We start from the raw sequence: 23,262 nt of genomic DNA, 5'->3' as shown, positions 1-23,262 counted from the left end.
ACCTGATCCCACCTCTGATATAACCAGGGGTCTTTGTCCAACTCCTAATTTTGTATTCCTTATAAGAGTTATGAGATTGATCGCTGTTTGTTATCTTCACCTTTCATTATCCACACAAACTTTGTATTAACATTGACAGGTTCTTAGACCCGCCTAATTATGTGACAGAATCTGAGACTTGCATAATTATTTGTAAATAAAGTCCTTTTGACTTTCAGTATGGTGAAAAAATCTATGTAGAATAACATAGAAATGTCTGGGATTTGAAATGAGAAACTGTCAATGTGGGACATGAGGCTATCTATAAAGGCAAGCTTTATGTAAATGTATGCTAATCCATGCAAATATATGCAAATGAATGATTTCTAGTGACAGCCAATTGACGGTGACAGTGCAGGGCCCTCGTCCAGAGAATGTCTTGTTCCTGATTCATGAGGTCTTGGAAAGTCTCATCACGGAGTCCTACCATGGGGTCACATACGATTATTATCTCCCCTGCCCAGATTGCATCACTAAAGGGGTAATGTCTCTCGCATTGATTTTACACGTTTGCGTTTTCTGCAGTATTCCATATTGTAGTGTATGAATATGCAATACTCATTCACAGTGCTGTCTGTACAAAATATCCCATTTTTAGTTTGCACATGTTATGTCAAAATTGAGTTTAGACAAACTTGAGAAGAAAAGAGTGATAGAGAACTTGGATCAGCAGTAATTATGACAGATTTTGTAAACTACTCCACAATGATGAAATAATGCATGTGTTAATGTAAAATGAACCTGGTTGATATTTTTGCAGTCGGACAGCTGGAAGGACCCTTATTTTTTCCGGGCATCCATCGTAAGAAAGGGGAAGAACATGAACGCCCCCTTCCTGCAGTGCACACAGAATTTCCACACTGTTGCCATGACGCAGCTATTGGGTATGTCTTCATCCTTATCCAAGTTCTCAAAATGACTACTGAGATACTAGCTGATGTTTCAAGAGTTTTAAAAGGCTTGTTTAAAGTCAGCAAATTCTATGGTCTTCATAATGATCTAGTTTGCCAATATAATCTGTTAAGGTTGAAATGCTGTCTGACATGTTTCATACCGATTGTTAGACCATTCTTTACACACTGATTTTGACTGCGGATAACTGTTTACCTGATCAAAATATAGGGCTCATGACTGGTCGACTGGGGGTGCTTACTTTATCCACTTCTTACTTTTACTCTCTGAGATTGAGATTGAGATTGATCACTGTTCGTTATATCGTCTTCACCTTTCCATTTTCTGGTTCTAAGTAAAGAAAAGTTCTGTTTGAAGCATATCTTTGTTATACAAAATCTATAAATATATATATGGAAAGATGAAATTTCATACAGTTTCATTTGATATCTCGTGGATTGGTCTGCAGGTTCCTAAAATCCAGCATCCGAAATTACTCTTGGAAAATGTACTGGTTCTCATCACTAAGACAAAGCTTTAAAATATACTGGTTCTCGTCACTAAGACAAAGCTTTTAAATATACTGGTTCTCGTCACGAATTTGACTCCACTTTTTTGGCACGCTGTTTTTTGCTGTAATAGCTCTAAAACTTCATTGTTATTTCGGATTTCAAACCTTTCGGTTGAGCATCACTGAATAGACATTTTTTGTCGAAATGCGCATCTGGTGCATCAAAATTGGTACCGTATAAGTTTTACATTATGACCCCTGGGTCGAGGCCTCTGCTGGTGGACTGTTAGTCCCCGAGGGTCTTTACAGCCCAGTAGCTAAGTACTTCGTTACTAGCTTGAAAATACGGATGTTACTAGCTTGAAAATACGGATGTATATTTAATTGCTGTTATAAAATTTAGAAATTCATTTCAAAATTAAAGATTATCTCCCTCATACATAGCTCTTATCCTTAGACGAATTTGACTCCACTTTTTTTGGCACACTGTTTTTCTCTGTAATAGCTCTAAAACTTCATTGTTATTTCGGATTTCAAACCTTTCGGTTGAGCATCACTGAAGAGACATTATTTGTCGAAATGCGCATCTGGTGCATCAAAATTGGTACCGTATAAGTTTTACATTACTAAGACAAAACTTTATAATGTACTGGTTCTCATCACTAAGACAAAACTTTATAATGTACTGGTTCTCATCACTAAGACAAAGCTTTATAATGTACTGGTTCTCATCACTAAGACAAAGCTTTATAATGTACTGGTTCTCATCACTAAGACAAAGCTTTAAAATGTACTGGTTCTCCTCACTAAGACAAAACTTTATAATGTACTGGTTCTCATCACTAAAACAAAACTTTTAAAATTATCTAGAAAGTTTTATTCCATTTATGACCTACATGAAATAATGGTATGTTTAATTTAAATATTTTATGGATTCAATTGGTGACAAGACCTCTCAGAACTATAAGTTTGGATCAAATGAGCCTGGGATATATATATCATTCACAATCGTTTTGTAATGAAGTGTAACTTTTTTTCAGCCATCATGCCGGATGACAGGAACTCGGACTTCGATATCCACCTCCAAAACAGTATCAGTGCCTTGCAGTCAATAAATAATGATATCGAATATGACGTAGCTGTTCTGTACTGTCAGGCCGATGTTCCTCCCAATGGAAAGAAAGATCTTATCAATCCTAGGGATGTGAAAAAGGACTTGCTCTCGTGGAATTACAGCGTGTAAGGAAAAACATGTTGTATTATTAACTAGTATTAGTTCACTACAGTAAAACATGCCTATAGCAAAGTGTTAGAGATGAATGAGTTTGATTTGTTATATCTTACTTTACAATTAAAATATCTATTCACATAAATACCAAATTACAAATTAAATTTCAGTTTAAAAAGATATGTTTTAAGTTTGTTTATTTTTAAAAACAGCTAAAGAATCTTGGAATTTAAGATCCAGCGAGAGGCAGTTTCACTGGGTTAATGGGGACTTGTGGAACTTACAATTGAATAAATGCCATTTATGGAAATTACCTTAACTTTGTTTACAGAACTCATAGCTAAATAAAGCACATCTGAACAATATGCCTGATGTTTGCCCAACTCTTAATTTTGTTTTCCGTCTACGAGTTATGAGATTGATCATTGTTCATTATTATCACTTTTTTATGATGAAAGTTCAGTACTTTCAGTACTTTAATTATTTGCTGTGAATTCTAGATGGATGCCTGAGACTGTTACACCAGACAGAGTCAGTGAGATGACACTACAGCTTAAGAACTCTAAGGTAATGTCACTGGACGACCTGAAGGTCTCCTCGAGTGTTTTCTATCAATTTAATCTGAGACTCAGTGTTAGCTATTCAGAATCCCTCAGGTGCTTTCTATCAATTTACTCTGAGACTCAGTGTTAGCTATTCAGAATCCCTCAGGTGCTTACAATCAATTTACTTTCAGTGTTAGCTATCCAGAATCCCTCGGGTGCTTTCTATCAATTTTATCTTAGACTCAGTGTTAGCTATTCAGAATCCCTCGGGTGCTTTCTATCAATTTAATCTGAGACTCAGTGTTAGCTATTCAGAATCCCTTGGGTACTTTCTATCAGACTCAGTGTTAGCTATTCAGAATCCCTCGCGTGCTTTCTCTCAATTTTATCTTAGACTCAGTGTTAGCCATTCAGAATCCCTCGGGTGCTTTCTATCAATTTAATCTGAGACTCAGTGTTAGCTATTCAGAATCCCTTGGGTACTTTCTATCAGACTCAGTGTTAGCTATTCAGAATCCCTCGAGTGCTTTCAATCAATCAATCAATGACTTACAGATCATTGTGTATTGTATATTAATTATCTTTGATGTCTTACAGATCGTTGTGTATTGTATATTAATTATCTTTAATGTCTTACAGATCATTGTGTGTTGTATATTAATTATCTTTGATGTCTTACAGATCGTTGTGTATTGTATATTAATTATCTTTGATGACTTACAGATCGTTGTGTATTGTATATTAATTATCTTTGATGTCTTACAGATAGTTGTGTATTGTATATTAATTATCTTTGATGACTTACAGATCGTTGTGTATTGTATATTGATTATCTTTGATGTCTTACAGATCGTTGTGTATTGTATATTAATTATCTTTGATGTCTTACAGATCGTTGTGTATTGTATATTAATTATCTTTGATGACTTACAGATCGTTGTGTATTGTATATTAATGTTGTTTGATGACTTACAGATCGTTGTGTATTGTATATTAATGTTGTTTGATGACTTACAGATCGTTGTGTATTGTATATTAATGTTGTTTGATGTCTTACAGATCGTTGTGTATTGTATATTGATTATCTTTGATGTCTTACAGATCGTTGTGTATTGTATATTAATTATCTTTGATGTCTTACAGATCGTTGTGTATTGTATATTAATTATCTTTGATGACTTACAGATCGTTGTGTATTGTATATTAATTATCTTTGATGTCTTACAGATCGTTGTGTATTGTATATTAATTATCTTTGATGACTTACAGATCGTTGTGTATTGTATATTGATTATCTTTGATGTCTTACAGATTGTTGTGTATTGTATATTAATTATCTTTGATGAATTACAGATCGTTGTGTATTGTATATTAATTATCTTTGATGACTTACAGATCGTTGTGTATTGTATATTAATTATCTTTGATGTCTTACAGATCGTTGTGTATTGTATATTAATTATCTTTGATGACTTACAGATCGTTGTGTATTGTATATTAATGTTGTTTGATGACTTACAGATCGTTGTGTATTGTATATTAATTATCTTTGATGTCTTACAGATCGTTGTGTGTTGTATGTCGGATCAGTTTGAGAAGGACGAGACGTGTCACAATATGTTTCTGTACATCACTAACCAGCTCCGGAAGAAAGCCCTGATAGTGGTAGTACGCCCCAGCATGATCTGGCAGGACACTGATTTAGGAATGAAGATTGGAGACGCTGTAAGAACGACAATTGATCAGAGGGGGGGGGGGGGGGGGGGGGGTTGTTGTTTAGTATTTAGTGACTAAAAGTAGATCGAATGGTTTCCTGGACTTTTTATCATCATAGATAGATATTGCACCAATATTTTGTCACAACCTCACTCTCAGGGAAATACATAATCAGTTCACATGTCAGATGGATTGGTGCACTATGACCCACTTAAAGGCTTTTCTATTCCGAATGTGTGTTGTATCAATTCAGAGTTCACAATATGCTTCCAGGTTGAATTTTACTGTACGACGGGCGTATATTGTACCGTTTGGGGTACTCTTGTTGACATTTATTTTGTTGATATTTTGTTTATATATTTTGTTGACATTTTGTTGATACATTTTGTTTATATTTACAGTTTGTTTGTTGACATTTATTTTGTTGATACATTTTGTTTATATTTACAGTTTGTTTGTTGACATTTTGTTTATATTTACAGTTTGTATATTTTGTTTATATATTTTGTTGACATTTTGTTTATATATTTTGTTTATATTTACAGTTTGTATGCATGGTAAGAACAGCAGACAGATATAAATCCAAAATTGTGGACCTTAAAGACATGGTGGAGAAATCACTGATAGCCATGGACCAAGTAAGTGACCTGTTTCTTGTGTACCTCCCACTCTAGTGTCGGAAATACTGATACTGCCTCGCTCCAACTTCCACATAAGTGACCTGTCTCTTGTACCTCTCACTCTAGTGTCGGAAATACTGATACTGCCTCACTTCAACTTCCACCAAGACATTGCATTATAAAGAGATGTGTGTCATTTTGTTTAATGTTTCAGTATTGAGGATTAAGTAGGGATTTAACTCAAAATCATTGTAAAATTAGCCTGACATGACTGAGTTTCTAGAAGTGATAGGTTCTAAACTTCACCGGCGCAAAATGATATTACAAAGTTATGCCTCACCTGAGTTACAATCTCAACTGAGTTACAAGCTCACCTAAGTTACAAACTCACCTGAGTTACAAGCTCACCTGAGTTAGAAGCTCACAAACTCACCTGAGTTACAAGCTCACATGAGTTACAAGCTCACCTGAGTTACAAGCTCATCTGAGTTACAAGCTCACCAGAGTTCGTTACTAACTTACTTGAGTTACAAACTCACCTGAGTTACAACCTCTGGTGTCGTGAGCTGTTCTCATGGCTATTTGTCTCATTCATGTCATCTGTAAATTTTTAACATTTTCAACTTCCTCTTTAGAAGCATAAGGGCCATTTCAAACACTCACTACTAAGGAGAGAATGAAGAAGATTGAAATTAGCACAGTTATGTCCTGTTCTGAGGATACAACGTAGTAAACTTGGGAATTTTACAAAAAATGTTTTTTTCTTCAGAACTACAATAAACAGAAAAATTTAAATGTACCCTGTCTCTAAGGACCAAGACCAAGATGGGCCATGATAGAAACTAAAATTTTGATATCAGTCATAGGATATAGGGCTGACGCCAGGTGTGACCGGTCGACAGGAGATGCTTACTCCTCCTAGGCACCTGATCCCACATGGTATATCCAGGGGTCCGTGTTTGCCCAACTCAATATTCTGTATTGTTTATGGGATTTATGAGATTGATCACTGTTATCTTCACCTTTCATACATGTAGGAACTTTATTATCTACTCACAATTCATTACAAGAGGGGGTATCCAGGTATTGGCCCGTTCGTGTGCGGGTGAGTGTATGTGTATAACTGAGCTTGTAGACACTTTTGAAGTTCTTGCTTAATTGATTTGATACTTCATAAATAGTTTTATTATCATGAGAGGAAAAACGTTATTGATGTTAGGGTCAAAGGTCAAGGACACAATTTTACTTCATAGAGAAAACTTGTAGTCAGTCATTTTGAGGACCGGGATATGCCCAGCCTTGTGGGGCTCTTGTTTGATAATAGCTAGTCTTATTCTAGTACAGAATAGGGTAAAAGTTGTTATCTGTAAGCCTTTTTATGCTCTGTAATTCCAGGTTTTGTCATCCCTTGACACATGAGGTCAAGTTTTTATAATTCCGTATTCAAGCAGAATTTTTAGCAAGGATTTGATTTTGGCATTATTAACGAGGGTGTTGAGATTGCTACAATTGAATTTTCTTAACAATTTATTCCGTATTGTTGGTAATAGTTATTGTGTCGCCTGCGTTACGCAGTGGCGACATATAGGGATCACTATCTGGCGTCGTCGTCGTCACAAAAAATATCTGTCACAGTTTTCTCAAGAACCACATGGGGCAACTCCCTGATATTTGGCACAGAGCATCAGTGTGGCCAACTGTATTGTGTAAGACATTTTCGAATCTGTCGCTTATCAACTTCCTGTTTGCCGGGACTTAGAATTTTTTACAGCAAAAACATTTCTGTCACAGTTTTCTCAAGAACCACATGGGGCAACTCCCTGATATTTGGCACAGAGCATCAATGTGGCCAACTGTATTGTGTAAGACATTTTCGAATCTGTCGCTTATCAACTTCTTTGCCGGGACTTAGAATTTTTTACAGCAAAAAAATTTCTGTCACAGTTTTCTCAAGAACCACATGGGGCAACTCCCTGATATTTGGCACAGAGCATCAGTGTGACCAACTGTATTGTGTAAGACATTTTCGAATCAGTCGCTTATCAACTTCCTGTTTGCCGGGACTTAGAATTTTTTACAGCAAAAAAATTTCTGTCATAGTTTTCTCAAGAACCACATGGGGCAACTCCCTGATATTTGGCACAGAGCATCAGTGTGGCCAACTGTATTGTGTAAGACATTTTCGAATCTGTCGCTTATCAACTTCCTGTTTGCCGGGACTTAGAATTTTGTTCAGCAAAAACATTTCTGTCACAGTTTTCTCAAGAACCATATGGGGCAACTCCCTGATATTTGGCACAGAGCATCAGTGTGACCAACTGTATTGTGTAAGACATTTTCGAATCTGTCGCTTATCAACTTCTTCTTTGCCGGGACTTAGAATTTTTTACAGCAAAAAAATTTCTGTCACAGTTTTCTCAAGAACCACATGGGGCAACTCCCTGATATTTGGCACAGAGCATCAGTGTGGCCAACTGTATTGTGTAAGACATTTTCGAATCTGTTGCTTATCAACTTCTTCTTTGCTGGGACTTAGAATTTTTTACAGCAAAAAAAATTTTTGCTGAAGATTTTATTTTATGATTAACTGAAGGACAGTATTTTTATGTACAAAAGGACAGTATTTGTAATTCCCATACTGAAGGACAGTATATGTGATTTCAGAACAGCACTAATTATGATTTTTCTTGAGAAACAGTAAATTGGATATATAAAAAGACAACAAGACTAAGCAGTAAACCCACCAGATAATTACTTATGGTTATTACCATTGTCTTGAAGAGCACAGTAACAGGTTGATACATAGTTTCAAACATATGTTTTCATTCAGTCTACATTTAATAAATGTCTTAATTTCAAACAGATTCTCCCACAAATTGCATTGCATAATAATGTCTCATCTTTCAATTTCAATTAAGTTATCGTTAAAGAATGTTTAGTAATTCTCAAAACCTTTAAAAGGAGTATTAAACTGACAAAAACCATTTGAATAATTTACTTTTTCAACATTATACGTGATATATTACATATAGAATGAACTAGCAGGCGACACATGTCTTCCGGGGAAGACTTAATACTGCGTCTTTCTTGGAATTATGTAGTTGCTTGAATTAGCTCTCACCAAAAATATTTACCCATTTTTATGGTAAAATTGCTTTTGTGGCTTGCTATAAATTGAAATGCAAGGAATCTCATGAAGCATAGACTGACATTTGTGCACTCCAGATGTCATGATGCTCTGAGGAACGTATCATTAAATGTAGACTGACCTTTGTACACTCCAGGCACCTGAGGAACAATACAAATAATGAGGCCATGGATCTCTTGTTTCATTGCAGACTAATTTAACATAAAATCAAAGAATTATCGAAACGAAATAAAATTCGATTAATCTTAGTTTACATGATTGACTGGTTTTTTTTTTAAACTTCTGCAATGGATAAAGCTAAATAAAATAAATGCCTTTTAATATTTTCAGAACAAGCAGAAGTCGCCCGATGTTTTTATTAGCTACTGTTGGCAGAATTCTCGACAAGCTGTCGATAAAGGAACAAAGATAAAGAACAAACAATCTCTAGGGGAAGTGGATCCTCGGGACATCAAGGACTTCCTGACAGAGAAGAAAGTCTCCTGCTGGATCGATATCGAGAAAATCGGAACGGTGTGTTAACACGTTCTAACGCTAATACATCCAATCAAATTTTCCACGGCTACAGATTTTAAATTTATGCAAATTTTGTGACGGCATTTTAAAGCAAAATTATAAATTCCAGATTATAAATTCTAGATTGTATATTTCAGATTATAAATTCCATATTAAAAATTCCAGATTATATATACCTTATGGTAAATTCCGTATTGTAAATTCCAGATTATAAGTTCCAGAATGTAAATTCTAGTTTTAAAGTAAATATAATACCCAAATGAAAGACCATGCAAGTCCAGTTCTACATATCTCATACCTTAAACTACCACCAAAAGATGATCAGTCACATTTTATTATTTGGTTTCTCCAAACTGTCCGCTTTGTAGGAAAATGCATTAACATCCTGCAAACATCATGAACTTCGAGTATGCAATGGATTTATTTTTTGTTATAGCATGGTCTGTATTTAGACATAGCCATGGGACTGCAGAGCTGTAAACTGGTCGTCTGTTGTGTGTCGGATGAGGTAAGTTAAGTATTTTGGATGAGGTAAAATTTTGGATAGACTCAATGTTTTTTGCTATGTGTTTGATGACGTAAGGATTTGGTTTGACTAGGGTGTTTTGTGCTATGTGTTGGATGAGGTAAGATTTCGGATTGACTCAGTGTTTTGTGCTATGTGTTGGATGAGGTAAGATTTCGGATTGACTCAGTGTTTTTTGCTATGTGTTGGATGAGGTAAGATTTCGGACTGACTCAGTGTTTTGTGCTATGTGTTAGATTAGGTAAGATTTCGAATTGAATTGGGGTTTCGTTCTGACTGTGTGTTGGATAAGTTAGGATTTCAGGTTGACTCAGTGTTTTGTTCTGACTGTGTGTTGGATTAGGTAGGATTTCAGATTGACTCGGTGTTTCATTCTGTCTGTGTGTTGGATGAGGTAGGATTTCCGATTGACTCGGTGTTCCGTTCTGACTGTGTTGGATGAGGTAGGATTTCGGATTGACTTGGTGTTTTGTTCTGACTGTGTGTTGGATGAGGTAGGATTTCGGATTGACTCGGTGTTTTGTTCTGACTGTGTTGGACGAGGTAGGATTTCGGATTGACTCGGTGTTTTGTTCAGACTCTGTGTTGGATGAGGTAGGATTTCTGCTGCAGTCTGTCCTCATCTATTATTTGATGAAAAACATGTCTGATGTACCGCAGATGTCTGATGTACAGCAGATGTTTGATATAATCACTTCGCATATGTGGTAGAATTGCATCAGATGTTTAAATTGTATAAATTTCTCAGTCTCCAACACTTCATATTTTGACATCTCAGCGCTTGCTTGAATTATAGTCAATGCAGCATACTTTCACACACATTTTATCATTTTATTTTGCAACATTTGTATTGATCACTTCATTGAAAGATACACAGTTATAAATATCATCACATGTATTAGTAGAATTCACAACATATTCAAAAGGTAGATTCATAAGATCATTTTCATGGATGGTTGTCAAGATGGTGAATCAGATTTGGTTATCATCTTATGCTGTAGTATGCAGACTGAGTTTGAACTATGCTATAGTTATTTTTGTCATTTTTACGCTGTAATTATTTGTGTCTATTTTTACGCTGTAGTACGCGGACTCTGAGAATTGTATGATGGAGCTGAAGTACGCCGTGCTGAACCAAAGGCTACCTCTCATCCTGGTCCCAGTGGGGAGTGGCAATCGATGGAAATCTAAGGTTTGGACATCACAGTGAAATTTTTCAAATAGATATGATATTGTACAAAAGTTATGTTCACTTGTATAAATTCTTTAACATGTGAATGTATAACATTTCTTTCAAACTGATTTTTTATATTAGAATTATAGCGTATTTCATATCAGACCATATAAATGACTGACGCTTACATTGTTGTACATCAGAGGTTTGATGGGGAATCTGGAACAATAATATAACCCGTTCCCCTGGAATAATAATCTAACTCATTCCCCTTGAATAATAATCTAACTTGTTCCCCTTTAATAATAATCTAACTTGTTCCTCTGGAATGATAATCTAACTTGTTCCTCTGGAATAATAATCTAACTCGTTCCCTGGAATGATAATCTAACTTGTTCCTCTGGAATAATAATCTAACTCGTTCCCCAGGAATAATAATCTAACTCGTTCCTCTGGAATAATAATCTAACTCGTTCCCCTGGAATGATAATCTAACTTGTTCCTCTGGAATAATGCATGAACTCGTTCCCTGGAATGATAATATAACCCGTTCCCCTGGAATAATAATCTAACTCGTTCCTCTGGAATAATAATCTAACTCGTTCCCCTGGAATGATAATCTAACTCGTTCCCCTGGAATGATAATCTAACTCATTCCCCAGGAATAATAATCTAACTCGTTCCCCTGGAATGATAATCTAACTCGTTCCCCAGGAATAATAATCTAACTCATTCCCCAGGAATAATAATCTAATTCGTTCCCCTGGAATGATAATCTAACTAGTTCCCTATGAACAATAATCTAACTTATTCCCTTGAATAATGATCAAACTCGTTCCTGTGGAATAATAATTAAACTCATTCCCTTAGAATAATAGAATCCTTCATATGTACGGGTGTGGGATAGGGAAATTCCACTGAGGGGACAAGATTTGCAGTCTAGGACGAGGCTTTGCAGAGTCCTAGACAGAAAATCTTGTTCCAGAGGTGGAATTTCCCTATCCCACACGAGTGAATAATGAAGGATTATTTTTCTCACATTTTACATACAGTTTAGTGCATAAATTTAGGAGCTTTGAGAAAATTCTAAATTATCAAAATCCTCATTTGAACTTCGATTCAAAATTAATTAGATAGGCAGAAAGAGCATACACTTTAGTGTAAACTGAAAAACCCAAGGTTGTCCACCAGAAAGCTACACTACATAAAAATTTAAAGAAAACAATGCAAAAATATTTTTACTTCCCTGTGTAACGTAAATCTTCACTGTGTAATGTAAATCTTAGAAAATATATGATGTCACAATCAAATGACGTCGCAGCAGTGTGAGACCGAAAAATCTCGCATGGCTGTCTCACATGGGTAAAGTCGATCTCACACTGGTGATAATGTGAGAATAATGATCTAACCTGTTCCAAACCAATTGCCTTGTCTATCTCACTGTTTTCTGTAGAAATATTTAGATATTGTGCTACTCGGTACATCAACCCCATGTAGGTAAAGCACAGGGATTGTCTAGGTAGTAGAAACCAAACAGCCAATCAGAACCTAGATAATTGATCATCCAAACAGCCAATCAGAACCCAAATAATTGATCATCCAAACAGCCAATCAGAACCCAAATAATTGATCATCCAAACAGCCAATCAGAACCCAGATAACTGATCATCCAAACAGCCAATCAGAACCCAGATAATTGATCATCCAAACAGCCAATCAGAACCCAAATAATTGATCATCCAAACAGCCAATCAGAACACAGATAATTGATCATCCAAACAGCCTTGTTTATTCATGCATTGCAGGTTGGAATTTTTGTGATGAAATGTGACGGAGAGGCCCCGGAGGTTTCCATGCAGACTCAGGATAACAAGGAGGTGTTACTGAACAAAGTGAAGGAGATGCTGGCCTCACAGTGTAAGAAAGAGGACATCATCAAAGAAAAACAAAGAGAAGAGAAAGAGAGACAGAAAAGTTTGGAGAAGAAAGCTCAGGATCTCAAGTTTTCATACCAGGTAATTTGAAATTCCACAGAGAGAGAAATAGAGATAAAAAGAGAGAAAAAAGATGAATATAGAAAAATAGACTCAGAGAAAGAGATAGAGAAATAGTGACAGTTAGAGAGAGATAGTGACAGAGAGATAGAGACAGGGAGAGAAAGAGTGAGACAGAGGGAGGGGGAGAAAAACAGAAAATGAGAGAGAGAGTTTGGTCTCTAGGTATTAAATTGTTTTTTATGAAGGATGATAAATGTTTGTTCATTTCATGTCCTCACAAAAGCAGATTTTGGCAGTCTCCCAGTTCTTTGTATTTCATTGATGTACAAGCATTCTTAACTTCTTGAAATGACTAATCTTCTGTGGGTAATAAATGTATTTGCCAATGGCTGTATGAAAACGGAGGAGTATTGTGTCTTGTAGGAAGAATATGAACTCCTGCAGAGGAAGTTCCTGAGACATGTCACTTTGATCACAACTAAGCTGAATTTCGAATTCTTACCCAGGCTGTTGGTGTTCGACTTCGTGAAAGCTGGTAATGTTTATTGAATGTTTTGTATAGTAATATGGCAGTTTATTCTAAGACCTTATAAAACTGATGTCCGTTCACTTTGTCACTCTATCTTTGTGCATGGCAATCAATTGTCACAGTTATCTTTTATGCATTTTTGGAAAAATAAAATTCATATGAATAAACCTTCCTTTTCTACAAATTTGAATGTTGGGTTGTATTTTACCTTTCACATGTGTAACACTGAGTATTGGGTTGTATTAACCTTTCACATGTGTCTCTCGCTAAGTATGTTTTATCTTTCATTGACAGGGTCCATGGGCATGTCTACTGACTCGGGAAAACCCAGGCGACCAAGAACGGGAAAGGAGCGGAGGAAGGTAAGTAACTTTAGGGATCATCCACATTTAACCTACAGGATTATCCACATTTAATCTACAGCATTATCCACATTTAACAACAGAATTATCCACATTTAACCTACAGGATTATCCACATCTAACTTGCGTGATGTTTCTGATATTTCTCTAGCAGTTTATAGGTCTGGAATATGTGCTGCCAAAAACATGATGTGACAATTAAATCTACAGTGTAGGACTTCCAAGTCATGTGATTTAGCTCCAGAATTTGACTTGACAACCTTCATGTAACACATGGGTTATGTTAAAACACAAAATTATTTGAAGCTGTAGGTTTTCAGTTGGCATGGAGTTTTGATTAAAGTTTTTGACAAAAGTGTAGTAGGAATCTATGATAGGAATGCTCTGTGGTGGCATTGTAAGAATACAGCGATAAAAGACCTCAACCATGTGCAAAAAAAATGTTCAGTAAATTGAAGTTTTTATAAGGATGGATCTGTACATGTAGTTCTGGGGCATGTTCCAGATTATTTTCCCCAAAGAGCTTCCGTTCTGCAGCTAGTTGTGATTTTGGGAATCGCTGACTCTCTATTATAGCAAAGTAATGTACCACAGTGTATGTGATCTCCATTTCAGGCTGTGATTTTAGAGGACGAGGAAGAGGACTGGCAAGGTGAAGAATTCTGTGTCAAAGTCATGTGTGAGCATGAGGAGGTGAGTTCTAATTTTGTGTCAAGGTCATGTGTCAGCATAAGATGTAAGTTCTAAGGGGTATCGTTTTGGAGGTTGGAACTTTAGATTTGCTTCATGCTAAATGAAGAGTTGTAGAGGAGGTGCTATTGTATAGGAGAAGGATACAGGTGAAAATGTTCTGTTATATTGTAATTATTCTGATCTGAAAAAGTGTAAATGCTGCCATTTTAGATCAACAAAAATATATAGGTAGAATGACAAAGAATTAAAATCATAAGTCGTAAAATTATTCCAGGGTTGGCATGTTTCTGAGAGGTCCCTTAATCTGAGTGCAAGGACCCCTGAGGAGGTGTGTCAGGTGATTCGTGAGGCGGCCCCCTACCTCTCCCGACTGTACGCCGTCCTGAAACAGAGCTCGGTGAATCTGAACTGTCTGAGAGGGAAAGCTGGAGATTCTTACTGCAGCTATATCGACAAGGTCAGGGTTGCCTTCATAATGAAGATTTCATTTAAAGCACAGGAAGTCAATTTATTGAATGTGGGGTACAAGTTTTGTGGATTTCATGGACACCCCTTTACCAAACATCCAAGCGATCAACAAAGCAACATAACTCATATTTAGTGTAAAGGATTCAGTATACAAAAACAATATTGAAATGCATGATATTGACACAAAAACTGAAAATCACAAACTAATTTGTTCCATGGGATTTTATATGCAATGGAAATATGTCAAACTTACTATTTCACAAAAAATCCACCAACTTTTACATGAAAAGATTTCTTTGTAAAAATGTACCGGGTATACAAAATTATTTTGCCTATGTTTACAGAAAGGGTTTGAGGAGACAAACTTTGGAAAGGCGTATGAAGCAATGTATCGTTTTGTTGCAGACCATGCCAGTAAACGAGACCTCATGCAGAAACTTCACAGGTAATCAAGTAAACTAAATATAAGTAATCAGGGAAACTTCACAAGTAATCAGGGAAACTGCACAAGTAATCAGGGAAACTTCACAAGTAATTGGGGAAACTTGATAAGTAATCAGGGAAACTTCACAAGTAATTAGGGAAACTTCACAATAAATTGGGGAAACTTGACATGTAATCAGGGAAACTTCACAATTAATCAGGGAAATTTTTCAATAAAATATTCAAATACATCCATTCCATCAATGAAGTTGTGAAAACCGTTATGCATGATTAACGAATGATGATGACTATTTTGTTACAATGTTGCATTTAATATCAGTTGTATACATTAAATACATTGATCTCGTTGTAGATCCCATTTGCCCAGTGGAAAAATTCTGTGGTTATGTGACAACCATTCCAATGGAAGTAGAATCACAAAGCTTTCTAAGGGTGTAACCAGCTCCAGAGGGGCGGGGATTGTGACCTTGACCCGAGAAGACGACCTTCTGAAGGAGCACATGAGGAGACACCCAACAGTACTTAAGCTGTTGAAACGTCCAGAACCCGAGGAAGAAGACGATCAGGAGGAGAAAAGAGGGAATCAGAAGATAACGAGGAAAGTGCAGAGGAAGGCGAAAATGAGGACCAGAATCCAGTGGATGAGAAAGCTCCAGAAGAGGTGGAAATTGATGTTCAATCTGGAGGAGCAGTGAAGAATTATCTTGTCAGCAGACATGGTCCTATAAATCGTGCAGGGAGCCCAGCGCCTTCAAAAGGTGGAATGGATGAGAAACAGACAGGGAGGAGAAACGGAAAGGAGTCTAACAATGTCAGCGATGGCAGAAACGAAACACTGGTGAAAGAGAAAGCAATGAAAGAGGTTGAAAACGTGAGGCAAAGCACAGCTAAAGAGGAACAAAACACAGTCAGAGCCCAACAAAACACAGTCAGAGCCCAACAAAACACAGTGAAAAAACAACAAACCACAGTCAATGTGGGGCGTAAGTCAGGTAAAGTGGAGCATGAATTGAATATTGAGGGAAGAAGCAGGTTTATATATGTTTTTGATTTCTGATTAAATGGTGTACTGTTGTCCCCATCTTTCGTTCACTTTCATTTACATATACTTACGTGATTGACAAGAATGACTTGTAATGTCACAGGGATTTGTCAGACTAAAAGGTAGAGTATGCTGAAGATGGACTCTTGACAAAGAAAAGTAAACAGGGTCCTATGACCAGATGTTTTGCTTACAATAGGACATCCCTGTCTGCAACATCAATGACAAGTAAAATAAAATTCATTACCAGATACTTCATTTCTAGAATTAGATGATTATACAATACAAAGATTTTTAGCTCATCTGAGCCACTCAAGTGCGCTTTTCTGATCGTAATGTGTCAGTTGTCTGTCGGTGTAAACTTTTCACATTTTCATCTTCTTCTCCAGAACCACTGGGGCAATTTTATCCAAACTTGATACAAAGTATCCTTGGGTGAAGGGCTTGCAAGTTTGTTCAGATGAAGGGCCATGCCCCCTTCAAATAGAGTAGGGACATTTAAAAATTTTCTCAACCACTGCGCCAGAGGAGCTGAAATTCACATGAAAGCTGACATCGTGCAGATTCAAATTCGATAGAATCATAACCCTTGGGGGTAGGATGGGACCACAATATGTAACAAAGTTTTTATACTAATGTATAGGGGAAAATCTTCTTCTCATGATCCATTTAGCCAAAACAGCCAAGATTTACATGAAATCTTCCTGATATAGTGCAGATTCAAGCGTTTTAAAATTATGGCGCCCAGGGGGTAGGATAGGGCCGCAATAGGAGATCAAAGTTTTACATACATATATAGAGAGAAAAGCTTTTAGAATCTTCTTCTCAAGAACCATTGGGCTAAAGAAGTTTACATTTACATGAAAACTTCCTGGCATAGTGCAGATTCAGGTTCGTAAAAACCATGCTACCCCCTGGGTACGTTGGGGTCGCAATAGGGACTAAAGTTATATGGAAGAGCATTAGATACTGGCCAAAGTGACTAAGACGAGCGATGTGGCCCATGGGGGTCTTGTTTTTGTCCCTAACCATTTTGATACAGAGAAATAAACGGTAAACCTGAAATTTAGTGTTTACAATTCAGTACAGAGAAATGAACTTGAAATTTAGTGTTTACAATTCAGTGCAGAGAAATGAACATGAAATTTAGTGTTTACAATTCAGTGCAGATAAATAAATCCGAGATTTAGTGTTTACTGTTGATTGTCCTATCACCCCATGCCCTTATACGGTTTCCTTTGAATTATTGTAGTTCAGTGATATTTTTGTATGTTGTAGACGGTAACAGAAGAACTGATCCGTCATTCAATGCAGCAGCCCAAGGAGAAAAGAAAGAACCCAAAAGTTCTGTCTGTGTTATATCATAACTCTGTACTTAGATTAGATTCAGTAGTGAGTTGGAATTCTTATTTGTAAAGTATAAAGCAGTTTGATGGTAAGATTATTGTATAATATATGAAACATTGAAAGTTGATACAAGGTTAGACAATTAGGTGTCTTGTTTTGTAGAAGTGTTACTGTTGTTTTTGTAGTGAAGTCGTACTCTGCTCAAATATTTGAACTGGTTTTGTAATGGATGATTGGAGAATTGACTTTTTCATTGCTAGACGGAAAGCCAATGGTTTGATTGATACATATAACTAGATCATCCGAAATATATCAAGAGTAAATTGTCTACCATTCCATTTCCTCTAGATCATCCGAAATATATCGAGAGTAAATTGTCTAGCATTCCATTTCCTCAAGATCATCCGAAATATATCAAGAGTAAATTGTCTACCATTCCATTTCCTCTAGATCATCCGAAATATATCAAGAGTAAATTGTCTACCATTCCATTTCCTCCCTTGGACTTGTATGTATGCACTATACTCTATTTTTTCTACAATGCGTGATTTAATTTGATATCTTTATATATATTTATTTGATTTATCTGTGATGATATCTTTATATATATTTATTTGATTTATCTGTGATGATACTTGTTGATAATACTCACGCTGGTAAAACGTGTTCTGTTATATACACGGTCTCCTTTATTTATTTACATGCATTTTTCTAATCTGTGATAAAGAACGTTCTTTTACAGGATAACTTGCATATCATGATATTTGAAATTTGTGTATATTTCTTCATGCTGCTTTTATTAAACGGATAGGTTTCGATGTAATATTGTGTTAATCAATTGCTCATCTCCCAACATCTTGGGGAATGAAATTCTCGGCAGAGGCAGACAAGCACCGTTAAGAAGCTGACATTCTTTTCCATAACACTCTTACATAATATTAAACTTCTATATATTCTTCAAAACCATGCCTCAGTTGAAAACACGTTTAATATCCAGTCAATAGGATGGATGAATGAAAGGTGAAGATAACGAGCAGTGATCAATTTCATAACTCCTATAAGCAGTGCAAAATAGATAGTTGGGTAAATACGGACCCCTGGACACACCAGAGATGAGATCGGGTGCCTAGGAGGAGTAAGCATTCCCTGTTGACCGGTCACACCCGCCGTGATCCCTATATCCTGATCAGGTAAACGGGAGTTATCCGTAGTCAAAATCAGTGTGCCAAGAACGGCCTAACAATCGGTATGAAACACGTCAGACAGCATTTGACCCAATGGTAGGTTGCATTGATGAACCAGATCGTTATAACGACCATAGAACTTGCGAAACGCTGACCTCAATCGAGACTGCTGAAACCCCTGCACCAGCAACCCGCCTGGATTAAAATATTGACCACACGCAGACCAAGCTCTTGCGCATCGAATCAGTTGAGAGACACAAACACCACAAGCATGCGATAATGGAACATTGCTACATAAATATGGGAAGCCGAAACCATCCCGCCTGCCATACAGTCTAGCATCAGTCCGCTGCCAACGTCCACCCTCAACAAAATATCGAAGTATGAAGCAGAAGTAGACGCCCCGCGGGTTCCCCCACCTCGGGCCCACAGGGACATATCGAATCGACATATGAATGAAAGCCAGTAATGGCAAAAGACAAAACGTCGTCGAAATATCTAAATGTCGAACCGAAGGTCACAGCAAAAGACCCGCTCTTCCCACGCAGAAGTCCTTGAATAAATTCTGCTTCATAAGAATATAGAAGCAGGTCAGCTAACAAAGGAGCGCAAATCGTACCCACGGGAACCCCAATAGACCACCGGAAGACCCGATCACCAAAGACCACGAAGACACCGTCAACTAGGAATCCCAGCCCACCCTCCATTTCAACCCCAAATCACCTGCGTGGAACTGAACAAAGCCAGCCTATGGATGACTGACCACCAGATACGAAAACCTCCTTTTCCCACTCTCTCCGAAGAAGCAAATGTCCATGATTAAAAAAGTCCAGTCCCCAACCTATCGTGAGGAATGGTCGCGCACATTGCTGAAAAAACTCATCGGCCCTGATGCTACCGATTTGGGAAAAGCCTGGCGATTTCAAGTTTACTAGAACCCCATAGAATCCAAACTCGATTAGCACCACTTCTGACATAAATTGTCGCACAGCTGTTAATATTTTCGTGAGAGGCAAAGATAGGGAAAGGAAATGGTGTAAATTATATGAAGATTCTAAAGCAGTTTTAGTGAAATCGCGAAACTTCTAAAATCAACAACACCAAAGCGTATAACTTTTCCAACACGACATATTAAAGACTAAACTTATAGACAGTTGCTTCGTCGACAAAAATGGAAAAGGGAATGTGCATATCTAGTGATTGTCATCCAAAAAATTACTTTGTTAAAAACCAGATTCTACGCAAAATTATTCTGAAGTTTAAATCAAAACTATGCTGGGGTTATATTCGTAGTTTTCCCTGATAAGGTTTTCCAACAGTCTGAAATTCCCATGGGCACGAATTGTGCTCCTTTGTTAGCAGACCTATTTTTATATTCTTATGAAGCAGAGTTAATAAAAAAAAAAAAAGCTTGTACACGAGAAGAATAAACATCTTTCGTGGCCTTCAACTCGAAATTTAGATATATGGACGATGTTTTATCTATTAAAAATAATCATTTTCATTCATATGTCAATTCGATATATCCCTGTGAACTCGAAACAAAAGACACCACGGAGTCCTCCAAATATGCTTCGTTGTTAAATAATTTATTTAAAATCAATATCAACGGCATACTAACAACTCAACTTTATGACAAATGGGATGATTTTGGCTTCTCCATCGTTAACTTCCCTATTTAAGTAAGCAAACTTTGCAGTGCCTAGATATAGACCATCTTATACTTAATCCACCTATATGTTCTTGTTCTTCATCTTCTTTCAATCTCGTGGGGACCCGGGTTAGAATAGGTCCTCAATACCCCCTTGCTTGTCGTAAGAGGCCACTAAATGGAGCTCTCCTTCGGATGAGACCGCAAAAACCGAGGTCCCGTGTCGCAGCAGGTGTGGCACGATAAAGATCCCTCCCTACTCAATGGCCATAATCGCCAAGCATAGACCTAGATTTTGCAGCCCTCCACTGGCAGTGGTGACGTCTCCATATGAGAAATATTCTGGAGAGGGACGTTAAACAATAATCAATCAATCATATTCAAGAAATCACTAAAGCCAAATCAACCCCTTTCTAATATAAGCTTGTGCATTTATATTCTTCAACTATAGTCCAGTTAGACATATCATTATGTTGGTGTTGATATAGTTGAAAATGGGGACCTCAAATCACTTGTTCCAAAAGGTCCTAAATACAGAGAACCTCGGTCTTTTAAGGTAGCTCCATACTCGCAGTTTTATCTGATACAAGTTTAAAATGTGTATTTATTTCCATTCATTAGGGTTAAAACTAGCAAATTATCATATAAAATACATAGGTCATCACACTTTTTAAGATGTGAGACGTACATAAACAGAATCACATATCACCATCAGAAAATTGCAATTTTCCTTAAACATCGTCATCAAAATTCCATACAAACTGGTTTTGACGATATAGTAGCATTCATAACAATATCATGAAACTGTATCTTTACAAAAATATACAAAATGTCTGTACAAAATATCGGAAATCTATCGCATAATAGAATTCATAAAGAAATCAATAGAAACAAAGTTATTGCCCTTGGATTCAATATTTTGAAATGTATCATTGATTATTCATCTATAACTTAGAGTTTTGAAATATTTTATTTTAACAAGATTTTTTACAATGACTATAGGAAAAGACTCCAACATAATTTATGTTCCTATCATGCATAAATCTAAATAAATCATTGATTTTGTAAAATCTGATGACATCACAGGAGGGTGGAATTACTTTAATTGACGATATAACGTCATCTCTATCATGAACTCTGTCGAAGATTACGCCAGACGATAGGCTAAATGAACAAAAAGAACTTGATATGTGAGAATGGGTTAAGAACATAAGAGGAATATTAAAATCCCACATTAGACTTATTAAAATAAAAGTACGTACCATCTTCCCTTTTGTGTTTAGTAAAAGTGATAAAAGAATTAGATAGGTTACATGAGGAATATGTTTTGGTTCCAGCTGACAAAGCTAGTAACAACATTGTTTTTGTTTGTAAGGCTCATTATTACAACTGTATTTTAAACGAACTTGGCATTAATTCCACTTTTGGTAATCATACTTATACTCCAACTACCCTTTCAAAAGATGAAAGTCTTCAAATCCATGCTGTTTAGGCACATCTGGTATCCCCGCCGGTGGGTCGAATGAATATGAGTTACCGTACCTATACTGGATTCCTAAACTTCATAAAAAAACACAAAGATGAATCGCTGTATCCAGTAAGTGCTCTACCAAACCCCTGTCTTTGCTCCTCACAAAAATATTAACAGCTGTGAAGGAGAAACTTCAAACCTAATTTGCGACTACATATGCCAGACGTCACCAGTTTTATGTGAGGTACCAAGCAAGGACTTACCGGTATGTAGGGTTGGAAGGTGAAGATAATGAATAGTGATCAATCTCGTAACTTCTATAAGCAATACAAAACAGAGAGTTGGGCAAACACGGACCCCTGGACACACCAGAGGTGGGATGAGGAGTAAGCACCCCCGTCGACCGCTCACACCCACCTTGAGCCCTACATCCAAACTAATCCAAAGGACCTCTACTTTTACTTTTAAGGTGAGGTGCACATGGAAGGAACATTACACATGCTGTTTTCACTTACTGAGTGTATATTTCTATCTAGCGCTGATGCATGCTTTTTAAAAATGTTGGTCATGTGAATGGAATATCCCACTAAAACAAACTGACCACTGGGATAGTTTTAATTTTGAAACTGCATCAGCATAATTTTCAATAATGTAAGACACATCATAAGTATATCAACGCAATATGTCCCGCTTATGTTCCTCTGTAATTTCATTATCGATATATCCTCGCATAGGGAGTCTTGCGTATGTCATGAAAATGCTGGCTTTGTCAGGAAAGTTATTCAGAGTGAATATTTTACGCAATGGAATTTGAAGATAACGAACAGTGATCAATCTATAAATATAAGATAAACTGTTATGCTGTTTTTAGTCTGGGGGATGGTATGTGTGAGTGCGGATTTGGGCGTAACTAAAGCATAATCAACGTCAAATACATGTACACCACTCTAATAAAGCTGGACCTCATGTACACCACCCTAATAAAGCTGGACTTGGGTTCCTTGAATGGGAAACAAAACCATTGAGAATGCTTAAGTTTTATTGATCAAAAGTTGAGAAAACATTTGACAGATGAATTTCACAAACAATATAACTATATTTATCGTCGGTCTGATCAATATTGGGGTCGAATTTCCTTGATGACGTAATTTGTGATGACA

The 23,262-nt window shown here is 36.7% G+C and overlaps 1 protein-coding gene across 1 annotated transcript in view; it reads left to right on the top strand.

Moving 5' to 3' along the window:
- Nucleotides 1–18,619, top strand: part of LOC125661898 (uncharacterized) — a 140,072-nt gene extending 121,453 nt beyond the window's left edge. The window contains 18 exon segments of the mRNA XM_056146460.1: nucleotides 370–520; nucleotides 800–923; nucleotides 2,482–2,680; nucleotides 3,170–3,236; nucleotides 4,778–4,939; nucleotides 5,476–5,568; nucleotides 9,029–9,211; nucleotides 9,651–9,722; nucleotides 10,825–10,932; nucleotides 12,720–12,929; nucleotides 13,335–13,446; nucleotides 13,735–13,802; nucleotides 14,418–14,495; nucleotides 14,770–14,952; nucleotides 15,308–15,408; nucleotides 15,760–15,977; nucleotides 15,980–16,399; nucleotides 17,728–18,619. Coding sequence (XP_056002435.1) covers nucleotides 370–520; nucleotides 800–923; nucleotides 2,482–2,680; nucleotides 3,170–3,236; nucleotides 4,778–4,939; nucleotides 5,476–5,568; nucleotides 9,029–9,211; nucleotides 9,651–9,722; nucleotides 10,825–10,932; nucleotides 12,720–12,929; nucleotides 13,335–13,446; nucleotides 13,735–13,802; nucleotides 14,418–14,495; nucleotides 14,770–14,952; nucleotides 15,308–15,408; nucleotides 15,760–15,977; nucleotides 15,980–16,399; nucleotides 17,728–17,816 — 2,638 coding nt within the window. The 3' untranslated portion in view covers nucleotides 17,817–18,619.
- Nucleotides 18,620–23,262: the final 4,643 nt, after the last annotated feature.

This window comes from Ostrea edulis, chromosome 8, assembly GCF_947568905.1.
Source record: "Ostrea edulis chromosome 8, xbOstEdul1.1, whole genome shotgun sequence".
Classification (NCBI taxonomy): Eukaryota; Metazoa; Mollusca; class Bivalvia; order Ostreida; family Ostreidae; genus Ostrea; species Ostrea edulis.
Note: the sequence above shows the minus strand (reverse complement) of the source record. Positions and strands in the feature narration are given on the sequence as shown.